At 41.0% G+C, this 19,609-nt stretch overlaps 1 protein-coding gene across 3 annotated transcripts in view; it reads right to left on the bottom strand.

The window, feature by feature from the left end:
• Positions 1-1,599: 1,599 nt before the first annotated feature.
• LOC134081860 (NACHT, LRR and PYD domains-containing protein 3-like) overlaps positions 1,600-19,609 on the bottom strand; it is a 53,063-nt gene continuing 35,053 nt past the window's right edge. The window contains exons 6-13 of one of the 3 annotated variants that reach the window (XM_062537591.1): positions 14,113-14,283; positions 11,768-11,935; positions 8,997-9,167; positions 8,348-8,518; positions 7,140-7,310; positions 6,222-6,392; positions 4,357-4,400; positions 1,600-2,927 (exon numbers count right to left, since the gene is read on the bottom strand). In XM_062537591.1, coding sequence (XP_062393575.1) covers positions 2,362-2,927; positions 4,357-4,400; positions 6,222-6,392; positions 7,140-7,310; positions 8,348-8,518; positions 8,997-9,167; positions 11,768-11,935; positions 14,113-14,283 — 1,633 coding nt within the window. In that variant the 3' untranslated portion in view covers positions 1,600-2,361. Of the gene's footprint in view, positions 2,928-4,356; positions 4,401-6,221; positions 6,393-6,425; positions 6,682-7,139; positions 7,311-8,347; positions 8,519-8,996; positions 9,168-11,767; positions 11,936-14,112; positions 14,284-19,609 lie in introns of those variants that run through there. The other 2 variants (XM_062537592.1, XM_062537593.1) reach the window with 2 other exon arrangements.

Genomic DNA, 19,609 nt, shown 5'->3' with positions numbered 1-19,609 from the left:
TGTGATAAGCCATGTCTGCAGCACTCATTCCCAGATTGACACGAAATCACCATGGTTGATTGGTTGCAGCAGTGCTGCACTCTCTCTCCAAATTTCAGAACGTCTCGCCCATTTTCAAAGCCGTTTTCAGAAATGTGAAGTGGGTGGAGTTATGGGGTGAAGTGACTCTTTAAGGAAAAACAAGATTTTCTACCGTAATTTTAAATCAAATATTAAATGGCGCTATTGTGCTACACGGCCACCAGATGGCGCCATTTCACTGCTAACGTCCAAATAATGGCCGAATTGATAGATAGATAGATAGATAGATACTTTATTGATCCCCAAGGGGAAATTCAAGGTCCCAGCAGCTTAAGACACCACACAACATACAGTACAATGTAAACAATGTAAACAGGAAAATTAAAAAGCAAATCAACAAATCAACATGACTAAAGGAGCAGTAGAATACTATAGATAAGGTATGCATGAATGTACTGAGGATTGGTACTGTGATGCAGTCTGAGGTGTGTGTCAAGTTGGTAGTGCAAATAAGTCCAACAGTGCAACAGTGCAAGATTAAATTCTAGTGACCAGCAATAAATATGTACAGTACAAAATGTAAGCATAGTAATAATAATAACAGTACTAGTATAAATATATGGACAATTAAAATAAACTTAACATAGTAATAATATAAGAGTTAGACATGAGGGTAGACATGTAAGCCATGCCATGTAAGTGTATAAGAGGGTGGAGGTGCAGATATACTATGCATAGAAGTCCAACTCTCCTTTTCCCTTCAGTGAAGCATTGTACAGTTGTATGGCCCTGGGTACAAATGACTTCCTCAGTCTGTCTGTTGTGCATGTCATGGAGCGTAGTCTCCAGCTGATCAAGCTCTTCTGCTGTATGATAGTGCTGTAGAGTGGATGACAGTCATTGTCCAGGATGCTGTGTAGCTTGTTCAGGGTCCTTTTGTCTGATACTGAAGTGATGCACTCCAGATCAGCTCCCACAACAGAGCCAGCCTTCCTTACCAGCCTGTCTAGTCGCCCAGCATCCCTTGTAGTGCCATACCGTCATCTAGTGGCCATTAATATTCATTGTAAATATTTAATGTAGCCCATTATATTCATTAGAAAATAATCGATCATCAAATAATCTTGTACTTCCATATTTGTGGAATCCACAACATTCACATTGGCATGATTTAATTATCATGATTATCACAAAATTAGTACATCGTGACACCCCTACTTGCAGCACAAGTATGCAGCCATTTTGAAGGCTCCAGATCAGTTCATAAAATGAGGTTCTGAAACCTGATATAAACACATTTCATTTGAACAGCTGAATGCCTGAAGAGTCTCTCTGGAGATCTGCCCTCACTCATCTACCTGCAGGCTACAGTATGGAATGTGACTTTAGTTATTATACTACTGCAATGCACTCATCTGGTGCTGGTACAGTGTTGCACTGAATGGAGAGATTACCTTTGGTGGCCAGTGCATATTAGAACAAAGAAAAAGTTTGAATTTTTCTTTTAAAAAGTCACATACTTATTTTTTATGGCATAGAACATTATGAAGCAAAGAAAATGACAACAGATTCATAATATGTCATTTCAGAAGTTTTATTTAGACATTTTAAAGTAAGAAATACATGTCATTTTCATATTGTCAGTCAGAAAAACAACAAGCATGTTCAATAGTTCTGCGTAAACACATGTAAAACAAACCAGCAGATAACGTTCAAAAACAAAATTAGCAAATAACTACACTTTAGGGAGAACAGAATAGGCTACAGCTTTAACCTTCTCTGGCTACAGCATGCTGTTGTTGCTGAAACATTCTTATAATCCACACATTTAATTCAGGAAAAGCACAAAATATCAGCATTTGTTTCGTATCACCAAAACAGTAGTCTATACATTTAATAAACAGATATCAATATCTCAACAGCATCTCAGCATCACACATGTGTATGAACAGGAGTGTGTGACTCTGGTGTTCCTGCAGCATGCTCAACTGCCAGGGCCACAGATCAAGCACCAGGTGCTTACATCACAATGGATGTTGCTACGGTTACCTGGCTACTGCGGAATGTTGCGCAGTGTAGAAAGTAGACAGTTTAATTCAAACCAGAAACACACACGTACACAGAGAGAGAGAGAAGTGGAAAAAAGGAGAAAACAGAGGAGGGGACAGATAAAGAAAGAGAAAAAAGAGGGGGAGAAAAAGAGGGAGTAGAGAGAGAGAGAGAGGAAGAGGAAGAGGGGACAGAGAGAGAAAGAGAGTGAAAATTAACAAGTGAAAGGAGGGAAAGTACAGAAGATTGAGAGAAAGGGTGACAGGTGGACGAACCTGCTGGAGGAGGAGCTCATGTGATCTGGCACAGGGACACTGAGGAGCCAGAATATAAATAATCAAACCTAAACCCTGGACAGAGGGGCTCAGTGAATTTGGAGTAGAATGTGTGCAGGTGGGTGAGTGTGTGAGAGGAGACGCTGTAGAAGGACAGAGTGCCGGCCGGCCAGTCCAGGTGCACTCCTACTCTACTGGAGCCGGAGGAGGGGGCAGGTATGTCAGTGAGTCCATTATTGTGCCAGACATAGTAACTGTAATCAGAATAGCAGTCCAGACTCCAGGACTTGGCATTCCATCCCATTATGACGTCATCACCTCTCCCTTTCCTCTTGATGCTTTTATAGGCCACAGATATCTGAGCTCCTCCTCTACATATTCCTTCACTCCACTCAGCCTCCCAGTAGCAGCGTCCAGTCAGACCCTCTCTACACAACACCTGAGACCAGTAGGAGGAGTCAAATCTCTCTGGGTATTCAGGATACGGCTGCTCCTCTCTCACAAATGTCACCTTTCTGTTCCCCTCAGAGAGAGAGAGACGTCTGCATGCTGTTTTTGGGTCCAGTGTGAGATCACAGGCATCTGCAGACAAGAGGAGAGAACATGAGAACACACACACACACACACACACACACACACACACACACACACACACACACACACACACACACACACACACACCACATACAAACACACACACACGCACACGAGAATACACACACACACACACACACAATATGCACATGGGAAATACAAACACACACACACACACATACACACAAACACACTTCTAATCACCCTACCAACACACGCAAACACACACACTACTCACACACACCTACTCGACCGCCCCACATATACACTCCTACTCACCCTACCAACACAAACACACACACACACATACTTCTGCTCACCCTACCAACACACACATACACACACACTCCTACTCACCCTACCTACCTACACAAACACACACACACACTAGTCAACCTACCAACACACACGCACACACTCCTACTCATTCTACCAACACACACACACACACACACACACTTCTACTCACCCTTCCTACACACACACACTCCTAGTCATCCTATCAACATACACACACACACACACACACACACACACACACCATAGCAACACACACTTCTACTCACCCTTCCTACACACACAGACACACACTCATACTCACCCTACCAACACACACACACACTCCTACTCACCCTACCAACACACACACACACACACACACACACACACACATACTTCTGCTCACCCTACCAACACACACACACTCCAACTCACCCTACCAACACACACAAACACACACTAGTCAACCTACCAACACACACCCGCACACACTCCTACTCCTAGTCATCCTACCAACACACACACACACACACACTTCTACTCACCCTTCCTACACACACACACACACCATAGCAACACAAACACACTTCTACACACCCTTCCTACACACACAGACACACACTCCTACTCACCCACACACACACATCTACTCATTCTACCAATAATAAACACACACACTCCTACTCACTCTACCTACACAAACACACACACTCCTACTCACTCTACCTACACAAACACACACTCACCCTACCAACACAAAACACTCCTACTCACCCTACCTACACACACACACACACACACACTCCTACTCACTCTACCAACAACACACATACAGACACCATGTCAACATAAATACAAGCACAGGCAACACACACACACAAACACTATACCAACGCAAACACACTCCTACTCACTCTTGCAACACACAAAATATGTCAACTCAAACAAACACACACAGACTTCTACTCACCCTACTAACAACACATACAGACACCATGTCAACACAAATACAGGCACAGGCACGCACACACACATGCACCCTGCTATTAGACACCCACACACACATTCAAGCATAGCATGTCAAAACATGTGACTGTGAATGATCACATACTGAATAAACATTACAAAAAAAACGTACATCTCAGCAAATGTGGTCGTGCTCTGCTTACAGAAGTCCCCGTTCTGTAAGAAAGAAAAACAAACACACATGAGCCATTTCACAGATATCAAGCACTGTTGTTTTTCTGTTTGTGCTACCTGTTATAAAGTAATGAAGTAACTCTCTTTCCAGCTGTCTTTATCGCATGCAAAGGCATCCACATGTCCCAAGGTGGTGCCACTAGGCCGCTCTAGTTCTCAGAGGGAGACAATCTTGAGGTAAAAAGCCCCGACACTGTCTGTCCTGTACTTAGATTAGAGTTTGAGAGCAATGTGATGACTCCCTCTGAATAAAAAAAATCCAACAGTGCAACTCCATTATTTAATGCATGTGTCAGGGACCAGGTGTCCCAACATACAGAATTAATAGCCTCTCTGACAGACAATCAAGAAAAAATAAATAAATAGATAAAATAAAATGTCTTTTATCATGGGGATACGCAGCTACCTGTTTGACTGTTAATCTCACAGCCTGGAATCTCAGAGGCATTAAAATTTGGTAAACAGTGTTGAACGTTTGTGACAAAGTATACTTTCTCTGGACAGTTCGATTTCAGAAAATTTCTTGGTGTAAAGGGTGCATTTGAACAGTAACCCTTCGTCCAGTTCCACTGAGTGTTTAGAAATGTTCGCAGACAACTCAAGACAAACAGAAAACTGTTTGCAAAGGTTCCTAAACATTCAACTAAGTTTGCAAATTTCAAATGCACCTCTAAATATTTGCATTATTGGATGCTGCATCAAAAGAAACATCAAATACACTTCAATATAAAGCAGCTATTACAATACAATACATATTAGAAAATAGGCCACTACACTCCGTATGAATACATTACAGTTTTGTTTGATTGCTTTGACCTGGTTGAAGAAACTGGTGACCTCTCAGTCTTCATCATCGCTCTCTTAGCAGAGCAAAAGACACCTCTTGCAAATGAGTTAACCCATTGTCATTGTTTTGACACACTTCCCGCACCCTTTTGCAAATAAGTTAACGCAGATGTCATTCAAGCAGTCCAAACTCCATTGCTGTGGTAACCAAACAGAAACTATATGTTCCCATCTCTTAGAAACTTCTTGCCCAGTATGAAATCACTGAAGCACCTGTTTGACACTGCTTCACAAAACTTTTCAATTTGCAATCAGTCTGCAGGCTTACAGTAAAAGGTGCCATGTTGTGTGTTGTAACTTGCAAGCATGGATGATCAAGGCAGATGAGAGTGAGAGTAAGAATTGACTAGAAGAGATTTTTTTCTTTACAGTATTGTACAGAATTTGTATTTTTATTTTCCTTATGTCTTACACAGTGATGGATTTTACTGGATGTTTTTCTTTCATACTATGTATGTGGTTTCTGTTGGAATATTTCATTTCTTAGCCACAATCTCAAAAAAAAGAAAAAGAATGAATACTGCATTCAATAAAATTTGAAAAATCATTGTATATGATTCTGGATCTATTTTTTGCAAGAAAGCAAATTGGCACTGATATGTAAGCTGCTGACCAGTAATGCAGCACTGATTCACATTGAGAGCTGAATTTTGTATTTTGATGCCCCTTGTCTAATGACTGATTGGAAGCGCTTATGCACTTGTGTGCAAGTTGTGTTGTTTGAGGGCAAAATTTGCTTTTGGTCCATATTTTAAATGTTTTGGAGGAGTTAGAGCTTTTTGCAGGCAAAATTTGTCATTTTGACCATTGGTGCCACTGTTTAGGCCTTTGCGTTAAGAGTTTTGAAACATGGTTTTTTGAGTCGACTACTGCGTCAAAGCAATAAAAAAAAAACTGTAATATGATCTACACAACGGAGACGATGTCTAAATGTGCAGCATTTCTTTTTGAACATACTTAAGTATCACCAGTTTACAGACAGGATCCTCCAGTCTAGCGGATAACAGCTTCAGTCCTGATTCTCCAGGATGATTGTAGCTCAGATCCAGCTCTTTTAGATGGGAGGGGTTTGAAGTCAGAGCTGAAGCCAGAAAACCACAACTCTCTGAGATGAGACAATCAGAGAGCCTGAGGGAGAGAGAGAAAGAGGGAGAGAAGGAGAGAGAGATTGTCCTTTTCATTTTCCCTTGCATACTGGTGACATTGTATGAATATGAAGTTATTTGTTTATTTTACAACAGATAGATCTGATTAAACTATTTATCAATTGATTGAACAAGAAACATTCCTTGAGTGGCGATATCTCATGACAACCCCACTCGGACACTCCGCTTTTTGCTCTGAATTGTCCATTGTGACATTCCATTTCATTCAGAGTGAGAGAACAGCGATTGCATAACAGCATTCCATTTGACAACTATTGAGTGAGAAAGTTGTTTCAATTTTAATTTCAATTTGAACTACTGGAAGACTGGAACTACTTTTTAGGGTGAATGGGAAAAAATGATAGAAGACACAATTTGGTGTCTTTCAACACAATTAGTTGGTAGTAGAACTGTTAGCAATATGGTACGAGTCAGTGGTGTTGGTAGCAGATATTGCTATGGCTGTGATTACCTGCAGCACAAGGCCAAATAAAAGCCATGGCAATATGTGCTACTAATGGCAACTAATATGACAGATTTGATCAGTTCACAGACATTTTAAGACTCACAAAATACGCTGAAAAGGTAGACTGTCCCTGCACAATGATATAAGCAAAGTAGGATGCTACTTGATTGCTTCATTTGGCTGACCAGTTGATGTTTATTTTTACGTCTTCATAGTTATTCTAACTAATGAGGATATTTAAGACAAAGGAATGTCTGCACCCACCTTAATGTGTGTATTTTGCAGTTGGAACGGGACAGTCCCTTACAGAGAAGTTGAGTTCCAGAATCCCCCAAGTCATTGTCACTCAAGTCCAGCTGTTGCAGGGTGTTTGGTGACTGTAGAACTGAAGCCACAATCTCACACGATTTTTCTGTGAGTTTACAATCAGCAAGCCTACATAGAAACACAACAAAAGATAACATGAATACATGGAAAGATGTAGTGTTTCCATAATGCCCTGATAAATAAATCAAAATCAAGAACACAACATCATATCAGATCAGATCGCTACTGTCGCCATACTGGGGTCAGCAGCCGTTCAGCTGGTAAAGGAATTCGCTTACTGTAGGCCACTACACTGATTAGCATAAATTCTCCCCACATGTTGTCGCTGCAGCTAAAGGCGAGCGTTTGCACACTCGCAAGGTCTCTGCTAAGATACAGTGGAGTTGGACTTGTATGTGGACTTGACAAAGGTAAAGACGCAATTACTGTTACAATGGAATGTTAACAAATCGTTCAAATTCAACTGTTTAGGGGAAAAAAACCCAAAACGTTCGGTGCTCGGGCCGCAGACTCAGTACGGGCCGTTGGCGACACTGACAGCAGGCGTTGGATCACAGCAGATCTAACGTTAGTAAGACAGAAGTCCTCAAAGCCTGGCGAGAAGATTCAATAATTTTCAGGGCGGTCGTTGAGCCCGAGTTTCTGCCCTCTGCTACAACTACTCAAAACCTGGCGAGAAGAATCAAGGACGACGTTACCCGCTGTGGTTTAGCTGCTACTCTTGTTGCTACTTTCTTATGTGGAACACTAACATCGGACAACCATAACGTTTCGCTTCCATTAAAAACGAAATGAAATGATGAGAAAAAAATACTCTTGAACTTATTTTCAATTTGACGTACATCCACAACAAAGGTAACGTTAAATAAGACATTTCTCACCAGTGTATAGTTAAAAACACTGTTGTGGTTAGCTAGACACTCAGCTAGCATAATAAGGTCCTTACCCGAAAAGTTGAGCTGTCCACCGTTAATGGTATTGGGTCCAACGGGCCCAACCAGGTTTTAATAAGATGTAGTTTAATGTGTTAAGTGGATAACTTGAAGGGATGTAATGAATATTGTCCCAACGGATCAGCCAATATTTGCCTAATTAAACAATAAAATAAAAAATGTCAGGAAATACATGCAAGTGCTTATTCCAACCTTAATATCTGCAGTATGCTATTGGAACTTGACAGTCCCTTAGAGAGAAGCTGCACTCCAGAATCCCCCAGGTCATTGTTACTGAAGTTCAGCTGTAGCAGGGAGTTTGGTGACTGTAGAATTGAAGCAGCAATCTCACATAGTTTATCTGTGAGCTTACAATCAGCCAGCCTGCATAAGAACACAACAAAACATAACATGAATAAATGGAAGATATTGTATTTACCCAGTGACCTGATACATAAATAACAATCTAGAGACATTTCAAAAACAGTGCAAAAATCACTGTGTAGGCCTATCACTATGGTCAAACCGACACACACATATACATGCACGCACGCAGGCACGCACACCTGAAAGATTTTACTTTGATGTAGTCGAAGGTGATGTAGCTAAATTGCAGGGGGTGCAATGAATATGCCTCACATTGGCCTTGTTGACTTGTATCGGCTTATTTGTAAAAACGGATGAGGTTTATCTGTAATATCAATTCTGCAAAAGCTAAATGTTGTGTTAAGCAAAGACTGGCACATTCAGAGTTAATGCTGAAGGGCTGAACGACTTGTTTCACTGTCACTATAGCATACTAACAACAATTAAGGAAACAAACAAATACAAAAAGTATGTCAATAAATGGCCTTACACCAACCTTAATGTCTGCAGTTTGCAGTGGGGACTAGACAGTCCCTTAGAGAGAAGCTGAACTCCAGAATCTCTCAGGTCATTGTGACTCAGGTCTAGCCCTATCAGGGAGTTTGGTGACTGTAGAACAGTAGCCACAATTCCACATGACTTCTCTGAGAGTTTGCATACAGCAAGTCTGCATAACAACATGAGAAAAGATCAAATTAAAGGGCTATTGTTTGAACACTGCACCACTAAATCAACATAATCAAGACAGATTATTCCCCTGTAACGACAGTACATCTGGCTATCACAATACTAAGATCAATATTTTAATAGCTTATATTTTAAAAACGTGGGCCTATAGCCATATTGTAGTGGAGACTAAACGCAAGTAAACACAGTTCATCCACCTCTCAAAAGAGTTTATTCACCAATTGCAACTTTTAATATTAAAAAATCACACTGTGCATCCACAATATGTTCTCATCAACACTGGAACCATTTAATCCACTGGTATTGTTATAAACATTGGATAGTAACCTCCACCATCGTCAAACATGTTCTGCATGCCTTTTGTTTTAAAAAAAAAAAAAAAAACATGATAGAGCATTACCGTCATCACATAATTCATGGCCACCTCTTTTTAAAGTTTTTACAACTACACCCCTGTCTAGAGCTTATCTATTTCATAACATCTAAAAAACAGGCTAACGTCTCACTCTAATATGTCTAATATAAAAACAAAAAGAAGAATCCAGTGCTAAAGTAGCTGTATTAAAATGTAGCCTATGCAAATAATTGTACATTTCATTAGATGATGGCTCATTTACATACTAGTTCTCTAGGAGTTCAACATTTTAGCCCATTCACCTGTAAGATATTCCTCCATAGACATACAATGGACATAAAAGGGCTGATAAAACACAAAAAGCTACCCCAAATGCAAGGCTATCAGATATGTTCTAATTCTAGGGTGGTATACCTTACCAGAAATCAGATGCAAGTTATTCTTCTGAATGGTATTGACCAAAATCTGGCTCATTGACTAATAAGATAAGAGAGCAGAGTCACATTTGACAGCTATTGAGTGAGGAAATGGAGTAGACTATATGCTCCTGTGGAGAGTACAGTGTGGGGGCAGGAAAAGAACATCTCAGAATACGCACATAATCATCACACATTACAAGGGTGGGGGAGGGGTGGGAGGGTGGAGGTAGCCCGGCGCAGGTAGCAGCCACCTGGTCCTGCAGCCATAATCGGGTCCTCCCCCATGAAAAATAAAAAAAGAAATATGAACTAGATGCAATTTCCTGAATTCTAGTACACTTTGACAGGCCTCTATCTAACTAAGTAAAGCTTTTGATTAAAAAAACCCATTTGGAACAGACTTTAATAACTTGGTCAATGCAGTTCTGTTGAATCAATTTCTTTAATGTTTTGAATGCCGGCCTGGAGTGGCTAATTGGGAGCTTATAGGGAGGATTCCCGGTGAGCCGTTTACATTTTGGGCCATTCTGAATATAGTGAGCTTAAAGATATACTGTATTGTTTCTGAAGTTCATTTGCTGTGCCCTCGTGTACACGCATAGGCCTGTGTGCTGTGAGGAACAGGTAATGAAAACCTGAGAATGAGATGTAGTTCCATTGTATCATTTGTAATGACGTGGAATGGATTTGACATGAACATCGGAAATTTAACAGTTTTAAAACAGCACTGACATTTTGCATGGCAAAAGTGGTGGGTTCCAAACCAACAGCGAACCACAAATGACAGACAGAACCATATGTGCTACCAACGCTACTCTCAATTGAGCCAAATTGCTCCATTGTAAACTAATGTGACACAGATGAGTTATTTAAAGACTCACAAATAGGCTCAAAAGTAGAACTGTCACTATAGCGTACTGTATGTGGCATCACAAGTGGACATGTGGTACAGAAGTGCCTATCCCACGACAACATGGCCCCCAACCGAACTACATGTCCCAGGGTGTACCACATGGACAGGTGCAAATGAGCAGGCGCAGAGGGACAGAGAACAAAGGGAGCAGAGACAGAGAGCATGTTGCTACCCGATGTGAGTCAGGTGCAGATGTGAGTTGCACATGTGTCACTTTGCGACTATGATGGGGCGACATCCACTTTCTTAACAGTCTTCTGTTATAAATGTTTTATGTAGGGACCAAGCTACAGATGAGGTTTGGTGCTGTTTTGAGCAATATTGCTGGTTAAAAAATGCTATTTTGAGAGTGTTTGTCTGGCAGATGACAATAGCATTACATCACAGTGTGCGTTGCAGGACGCTGGTAATGAATCACCTGGGACAGCCAGATCACGTCCCAAAGGCCAGACCTACCAGCTGTGACCAGATGCACATATTTTGCACATATTCGGTGGGCTCACCGCTTATTTGATGTATTTTCATTCATAAAAAACACTCTTTGGTCAATTTTTGCTGACGGTCAAAACAACCAAAAATCTGATATTGTTTGCACCTCCAAGTGGTCTGTGCTGTAAGCTTGTGTGAAAGAATTTTCTGGACTTTGTGAAGGTATATTTTCTTTGCTACCCACTAAATCTTTTTAAATTGGATTGAATGTTTTGCGTTGGACTACTGCTGTGACATAAAACTTCTGCTTGCTTAGCATCACGTTTGGACTCTTCTCTGCTCTATATCACACCTGATTCAAATAAAAACCTCTCATGATAGGCATCACACATATTATTAACAACAAAAATGAAGTACACAAACAATTACTAAATTAATTCAGAATATGCATGGCCTGCACCAACCTTAATGTCTGCAGTTTGCAGAGGGGACTAGATAGTCCCTCAGAGAGAGACCGAACTCCAGAATCTTCCAGGTCATTTTCACCCAAGTCCAGCTTTATGAGGGAGTATGTTGACAGAACTGAAGCCACAATCTCACAGGAATTATATGTGATATTACAATTGGCAAGTCTGCAAAAGAATATCACAATATTATATGACAAAAATAAATGAAAGGTGTATGGATACTAAATGTAAAAAAGGGTATCACCAATGTTTACAGTAGGTCTGTAGTTTGCTGTGGGAATTACAATCTGATAGACAGAAGCTGAACTCCAAAACGTTACACATGTTCTTTCATGTTGACAAAAAATACATGTGCTGATACCTCCTTCTGTAGGGGTTGGTCTGGTGACCCTAAAGTAATCTAACCAGAGCAAATCAGACACAGGCTGTGTCTCAGATGGCATACTTCTGTACTTGCCAAACATAATTTGAGTGCATGAGTGCCTGCTAGTCCCTGGGTGGTACTCTCATAACGGCTGAATGTGGAATGGTGGACACTTTTTGCCCTAAACAGACACCATCTTGGCTATAGCTGAAGGGCAGGGAGCGTTTTCAAACTTGTGATCATCACAGTTGAGAAATCTGGAGCAGCAGTGATGAACAACACACCTTACAGATGGACAAGCAAGTTATAACATAAACTGTTCATGTTTTGCCCTCAACAGAAACCATCTTATTTACAACCCAATAGTCAACATTTTCATTGTCAACATTTAATATCTCGTTCATGTTCTTTTTTTGAAGCTAAATATGCTTCAGGAAATTTCAATATTATCACATTCTTCTTTTATTTCTGTGACGAGTCACAGAACTGACTGTTCTTGACCAATGAGAGGAAACAGATACAGAGGGAGGGGCGGGACTTGTGAGTGAAACTGAGAGACTTGAATCTGCGGAGATAACAGTTTTTAGACAGCACTGACATTTTGCATGGCAAAATTGGTGGGTTCCAAACCAACAGCGAACCAAAAATGACAGCCAGAACCATATGTGCTACCAACGCCACTCTCAATTGAGCCAAATTGCTCCATTGTAAACTAATGTGACACAGATGAGTTATTTAAAGACTCACAAATAGGCTCAAAAGTAGAACTGTCACTATAGCGTATGTGGCATCACAAGTGGACATGTGGTACAGAAGTGCCTATCCCACGACAACATGGCCCCCAACCGAACTACATGTCCCAGGGTGCACCACACGGACAGGTGCAAATGAGCAGGCGCAGAGGGACAGAGAACAAAGGGAGCAGAGACAGAGAGCATGTTGCTACCCGATGTGAGTCAGGTGCAGATGTGAGTTGCACATGTGTCACCTTGCGACTATGATGGGGCGACATCTACATTCTTAACAGTCTTCGGTTATAAACGTTTTATGTGTAGGGACTCAGAGCAAGCTCCAGATGAGGTTTGGTGCTGTTTTGAGCAATATTGCTGGTTTAAAAATGCTATTTTGAAAGTGTTTGTCTGGCAGATGACAATAGCATTACATCACAGTGTGCGTTGCAGGACGCTGGTAATGAATCACCTGGGACAGCCAGATCACGTCCCAAAGGCCAGACCTACCAGCTGTGACCAGATGCACATATTTTGCACATATTCGGTGGGCTCACCGCTTATTTGATGTATTTTCATTCATAAAAAACACTCTTTGGTCAATTTTTGCTGACGGTCAAAACAACCAAAAATCTGATATTGTTTGCACCTCCAAGTGGTCTGTGCTGTAAGCTTGTGTGAAAGAATTTTCTGGACTTTGTGAAGGTATATTTTCTTTGCTACCCACTAAATCTTTTTTAATTGGATTGAATGTTTTGCTGTGACATAAAACTTCTGCTTGCTTGGCATCACGTCTGGACTCTTCTCTGCTCTACATCCCACCTGCTGTATAAGTCATGCATACGTCTTTTAACATAATTTATTTATAACTAGGCTATAGGCCACTAAGGAAGCTTTAAAGAAATGAAAAAATGAGACTGGTTCGGGCAAAGATCTTCAGCTCTAGCCTATAGCCTAGTTATAAATAAATTATGTTAAAAGACGTATGCATGACTCATTCTTGACTAATGGCAAAAGATACTGTATGTGCGTGCGCAGATTTCAATAATGTCGGGCTGTAAACGGGTTCGGGCTTTTAAAAAGCTGTCAATCAAAATGTCGGGCTCGGGCTGAACACTGTCGGGCTCTGGCCTCGTCAGGTCTAACTTTTAAGGCCCGATTACAGCTCTATCACACATATTATTAACAACAAAAATGAAGTACACAAACAATTACAAAATTAATTCAGAATATGCATGGCCTGCACCAACCTTAATGTCTGCAGGTTGCAGAGGGGACTAGATAGTCCCTTAGAGAGATGGGCCACTCCAGAATCCCCCAGGTCATTTTCACCAAAGTCCAGCTTTATGAGGGAGTTTGTTGACTGCAGAACTGAAGCCACAATCTCACAGGAATTATGTGTGATATTACAATTGGCAAGTCTGCAAAAGAGTATGACAATATTATATGACAAAAATAAATGAAAGGTGTTTGGATACTAAATGTAAAAAAGGGTATCACCAATGTTTAGGTCTGTAGTTTGCTGTGGGAATTACAATCTGATAGACAGAAGCTGAACTCCAAAATGTTACACATGTTCTTTCATGTTGACAAAAAGCACGTGCTGATACCTCTTTCTGTAGGGGTTGGTCTGGTGACCAGGGTGGGAATTAGACCAAGGCCATGCGGCCATGGCCGCCGTTGCCCTACACTTTGGCCTTGATGCCCCGTGAAAAAAAACCCATCATACGGCCACAGTGGCCTTTATGCCCCTGACTTAGGGTTACCAACCATTCAGTAGGCCTACGGAATCGTCCCGTATTTGACACATAAGAGTCTTGTTCCGTATTGAACTGATACGGAACGCTCTTTGCTCTTTGAGTGAAATTAGGTCCTGCTTCACCTGATAATTTGCTGCGCAATTGATCACACAATCGTGGACCGACAGAAAAAGAAAGCAAACGTTACTGCAATCAGGAAGAAATGCTAGCTAATTCGATGTGATTAAACATAGAGCCATGATTAAGTAGTGGTATGAGCTTTCATTGAATGCATGTGTACGCGCGTTTGCGTGACAGAAACTGAAACTACATGATAACGTTAGTGTCAAAGCTCTGCTTCAACCTGTCGGAAGGCTATTTAATTATTCAACAACATTTAATAGAGCAACGTGGATTCCCGCAACTTCCATACAAACAGCGCAAACATTGTTTAGCATTGACTATTGTTTACCGGTAGTCAAATAGGCTATGAATATAACATGGTCAGAAGATTGTAGCCTTAGTCTTTCATTTAAAGATCTCCAGATTTACGCCAATCTGCACGGCCGTTTACCATAGACAAACGTTGGTATTGTGTTTTCTCACATTCAGACATTCAAATGAAATGTCATTATAAACCATATCATTTTATTTCTCCATTTGCCTACCAGAGTGTAGCCGTTTTCAGACAGCGGTGTATTTTCGCAATGTTCACGGACTTTTGCTTTCAGCAAATACCCTATGCGTCATGTCAGAATGTCCGCTATCTTCAGAAATGCGGCAGGTAATTATCGCAGAATGTGCAGAAATCTGTCTGAAAACGGCTTATCGGCCCTGGACATTAAGCAGGGGTGTGATTCTTCCGTTTTTAAACGGAATTCCGTTTTTTTAGGCCTGAAAATGAGACCCACGCAATTCGTATAGATCCGCTGAGTTTTTTTTTAAGGGGGGGGGGCCTAAACACAGACCATTGCTTTATAATAGGCCGCTGACAATGACGACGGGTTTGGTGCTTCTTTCATCATATCACTCGCAAGCCTTGTCCGTTCTCTAGTCATAGTGGAATTCATTGAAAGTGAAAGCAGACGGGTTGATGAATGTTTGATGCAAGTTCGATGTGTGAGTGTGTGGTAAACTATTTGTTTCTTAGCAGAAGCCATGAAACGGTAAAGGTAAAATTATTTGTTTAAGAAGACATTTATGAAGTTGTTGTTTTTTTTGTTGTCTTTGTTTCGCGTTCGCGTCCAGTTTGACGTGTCTGGATTTTCCGATAATGACGACAATCAGCTGGTGCTGATATTGACTTTTAATTTCTGCGCGTGTAAACTAGTCTAGGCTACTGTGCTTGAAGTTAGCTGTGACAGACTAGCCTACTGGTTGTCATCGTTTTCACCACAAAGCCCGTCTACCTTAGGTCTACTAAATAGTTTAGTTAAAACCTTGTCATTCCGCGTTTGTCCAGCCGTTCACCTCCGTGCGCCCCATGTCATTCAAAACATATTTCGGGATAGACATCTCACTATGAGAAAACGTATTATGATAGTGCTAAGAGATTGACACTTTGGCATTCTTGGTAAACATCAGTCTTGCACATAATATTGAGCTGATTTTTTTAGTGGAAATGGCCTATTGTAGCATTGTGCTGATACATGGAAAAAAGTTGCCTATTTAAAGGCACAGTCTGAATTTTAATCCTAGCTCTCCATTGAGTGTGTGCACTTGAACAACTATGTAGCCTATACCAGTAGGGCCTGCCATTTATTTTAGGAGGAGAGGAGGACATGTTACCTTGGAAGGAGAGGGAGTGGTGCAATTTGATTTTCTTTCCAACTTGAATATCAATAACCTTCAAGCAACCTCTTCAATCAGCATCAATAGGCCTATATTGTACAGGACTAGACGACTGTAAGGGGGCAGGCTAAATGTTATCATAGGCCAATAGCCTAGTTGAAACAAAACATGAACTGAGAAAATCCATAATTCTACATCATTGTTGGCAAAATTATCATGATAGCCATATCTGCTTTAGTCTTAAGTAGGCCCTTGGCTACTTTGCTATAAATGAGTTTTCTTTAGGCCTTATAGACTATTTTGTAATATGTTATAATGTTTTTGCGATATATGTATCTCAGTCTATCAATAGTTCTCATAAAAGTCATCAGATGTCATCATTTAAGGGGTTATTTTTCAATATGTTCTCCCGGGGGTGCATGCCCCCGGACCCCCCTAGTAAATTACATTGAAGTGCACAGTAGCCGATGCTATAGTACCTATAGTACCATAGTACATTAAAAAGGGGGGGGGGGGGGGGGGGGGTCGGATATATTTTCCTTTTTTTTTGTCCTTTGCCAATCACACCCCTGATTAAGGTCTCCCCAGTAAGAAAGGAAATATTGTGTGCGCACACAGATGGGCCTACGTCAACGAATGTCCAAAGAGTGGCAACAGCTCTGGGTGTTTGAGAAGGATCACTATCACTGGTTTGCTAAATTAAGGCCTATTCGGACGGGATTAGTTTTATGGGGTGACATCAGGTAAAGTAATAATCACCAGGTAATGTAGTCCCGTCCGGACGCGCCATGTCAGTAAACATAACGGAGTATGTCGGTGACATTTACAGACACTTTTACCTTCCGTAAAACGGTCCGGAGAAATTACCTTAGGTAATATTAATCCCGTGCGAACGCAACCCTCTGTAAAGATGTCTGTAATATTTCGTCACATCCTGATTTGAAAACAATTCCACCATAGTCTGAATGAAAACATAACATGCTGTGCAGCTCCTAATAGGACGTTAGCTAGTTTGCCTAATAGCTTGATATTGTTAGCCATTTCAAAATACGTATGGCATAACATAAAGCTAACGTTTGCTAGTTTGACCAACTTGTGTAGTCTTTCAAATCTGAAAATGCCGCACGTACCTGACGCAAAGTATCACGTGCACGGCGACGAAGATGTGACGGCAGAACGTAAACGTAGTTACTCCTCCCATGTCAAGTAAAATGACAGCGATATCTAGTCCCGTCCGAATTGGACATTTATATTACAGAGGTCATATGATAAACCTGCATTACTCTACGTCCCCCTATAAAACTAATCCCGTCCGAATAGGCCTTTAGACTCTGGCAAAGTCTATCTGTTAAAAACAGACCTGTCTTCTTGTTATTCCACCTTATGTCTTTTATGTTAATTATTCTTTATTGCTTTCTTTTTATTTTTTTTATTTTATCATTATTACTATTATTATTATTATTATTCCTCTTTGCTCATCTATGCTTTTATCTGCTATTACTGTTTGGTTTTTGTTTATGTAAAGCACATTGAATGTAGCCTGACTCTCGCCAGACCCTTGTAGTTCCGCCATGCTCCACCAGAGGCGTTTCGCTGAGCTCCACACAAGGGTCTGGACGCGAGGGCAATCCAAACCCCTGGGCCAGTGATCAAAAAATAAGCAACCAATCAGGAGCGCCGAAGCGAGTGTTTGATTCAAATAACAATGGCGGCACGCAGCGAGGAGTCTTGTGCTGACATTGATTCTGCTATTTCAACCGTTTTGTCGAATCTATCGAGTATTCATTCTTTAAAAGATTAACAGAGAATAGTTTTGAAGACATTTATTGGTGGCAAGGATGTTTTTACTCTTCTTCCGACCGGGTTTGGCAAGAGCTTGAAGAAGCCTAGCACGTCATTCAAGATAACAGGCAAGTGGTTTATCGAATCACATGCGAGGATGTTTTACAAGGACCCGCCTTCAGAAATACATCTCCTATCGAGAAGTCCCAGATCCTTGTGTGAAGCAGACAGCGAACTACAGGATCTGGCGAAAGTCAGGTTACATTGAATGACCTCTGTGTATGAAATGCGCTATATAAATAAACTTGACTTGACTTGACTTGACTTATGATGCTTGCACATCCCAAAACAATAGCACCCATATTTGCTGTTGTTTTCAGAAGTATCTCTCATGCAAACATGCAAAAGAATGAACTGTAAATTATATCTACTAGTGCAGTGCCCGTGCAAACAATGTTTTCCAAGAAACGTGTTGCCCAATGACGTTGATGCAGGTAGATCATGTTAGATTGGTGATGAGAATCAGGCCCGTGCTGTTAGAGCTTTTTACTCTTTGCAAGGTAATAAAAAGGTGAAGGGGAAAGGCGTTTGAGTTGCAGCTAATGGCTATTAGACACATTACATACCCGTGCGTTTTTGCTGTTGTTGGGAAATGATAGCCTAAAGCTAACCGCATGCATTGCCCGTCTATGCCATGGCCATGCCAGTGCTATGAAGCGCAAGGCAACCGCGGTTGTTGATGAGTAGCCTATATGCAACGTTACGTGACTTTAACAGCCTGCTTACCAACATGGGTGCATGTGTGTCGGACTCAGCATGTTTATCCAACATGAACAATCTTGAAACGGTCCGTTGTTTACGTGAGACATCGTAATTTCCATGAACACGGAGTTTGTCAGCGAAATGGGCTTTTTTGTTTCTATGCTGGAGTAAGTGAGAGTGAGGGGGAGTGGCTAGTGCAGAGAGCGGTAGAATTGTGGGATTGCGGCAGAGTTGTATTTTGTTTAATTTAACGATATCTTTGTCATTTTTTGTCCGAACATGACCAAACTTTGCACTGCACTCACGCATGTCATTAGCAATACATGTGTCAAATTTTAGGTCAGTTGGATGAGTGGTTTGAGAGTTATGCGTGGAACACACCGACAGACAGACAGAGTGACACACAGACAGACGTTCCTTGCATTAATAGATAGATCTATATCTATCTTACATTAGTATAGCCTAAAGCAGACCCCTGATGTGCATAGTTTTCACAAACTTTTTGTAAACAATTTTGGCACAAACATTGACTGCTTTGAAGTGAAAGTGCACGTTTAACAATATAGCATAATACTAAATGTGATATGATAATCATAATGATGATTTGATGAGAGGTGGGGTGAGGTAGGCTATGTGTAGGTGGGCCCTATGACCCCAAAGTCTGCCATGATTG

The sequence above is a fragment of the Sardina pilchardus genome, chromosome 1, assembly GCF_963854185.1.
Source record: "Sardina pilchardus chromosome 1, fSarPil1.1, whole genome shotgun sequence".
In the NCBI taxonomy this organism is placed as follows: Eukaryota; Metazoa; Chordata; class Actinopteri; order Clupeiformes; family Clupeidae; genus Sardina; species Sardina pilchardus.
The sequence above is the reverse complement of the archived record's forward strand: the minus strand, read 5'-3'. Positions and strand labels throughout refer to the sequence as shown.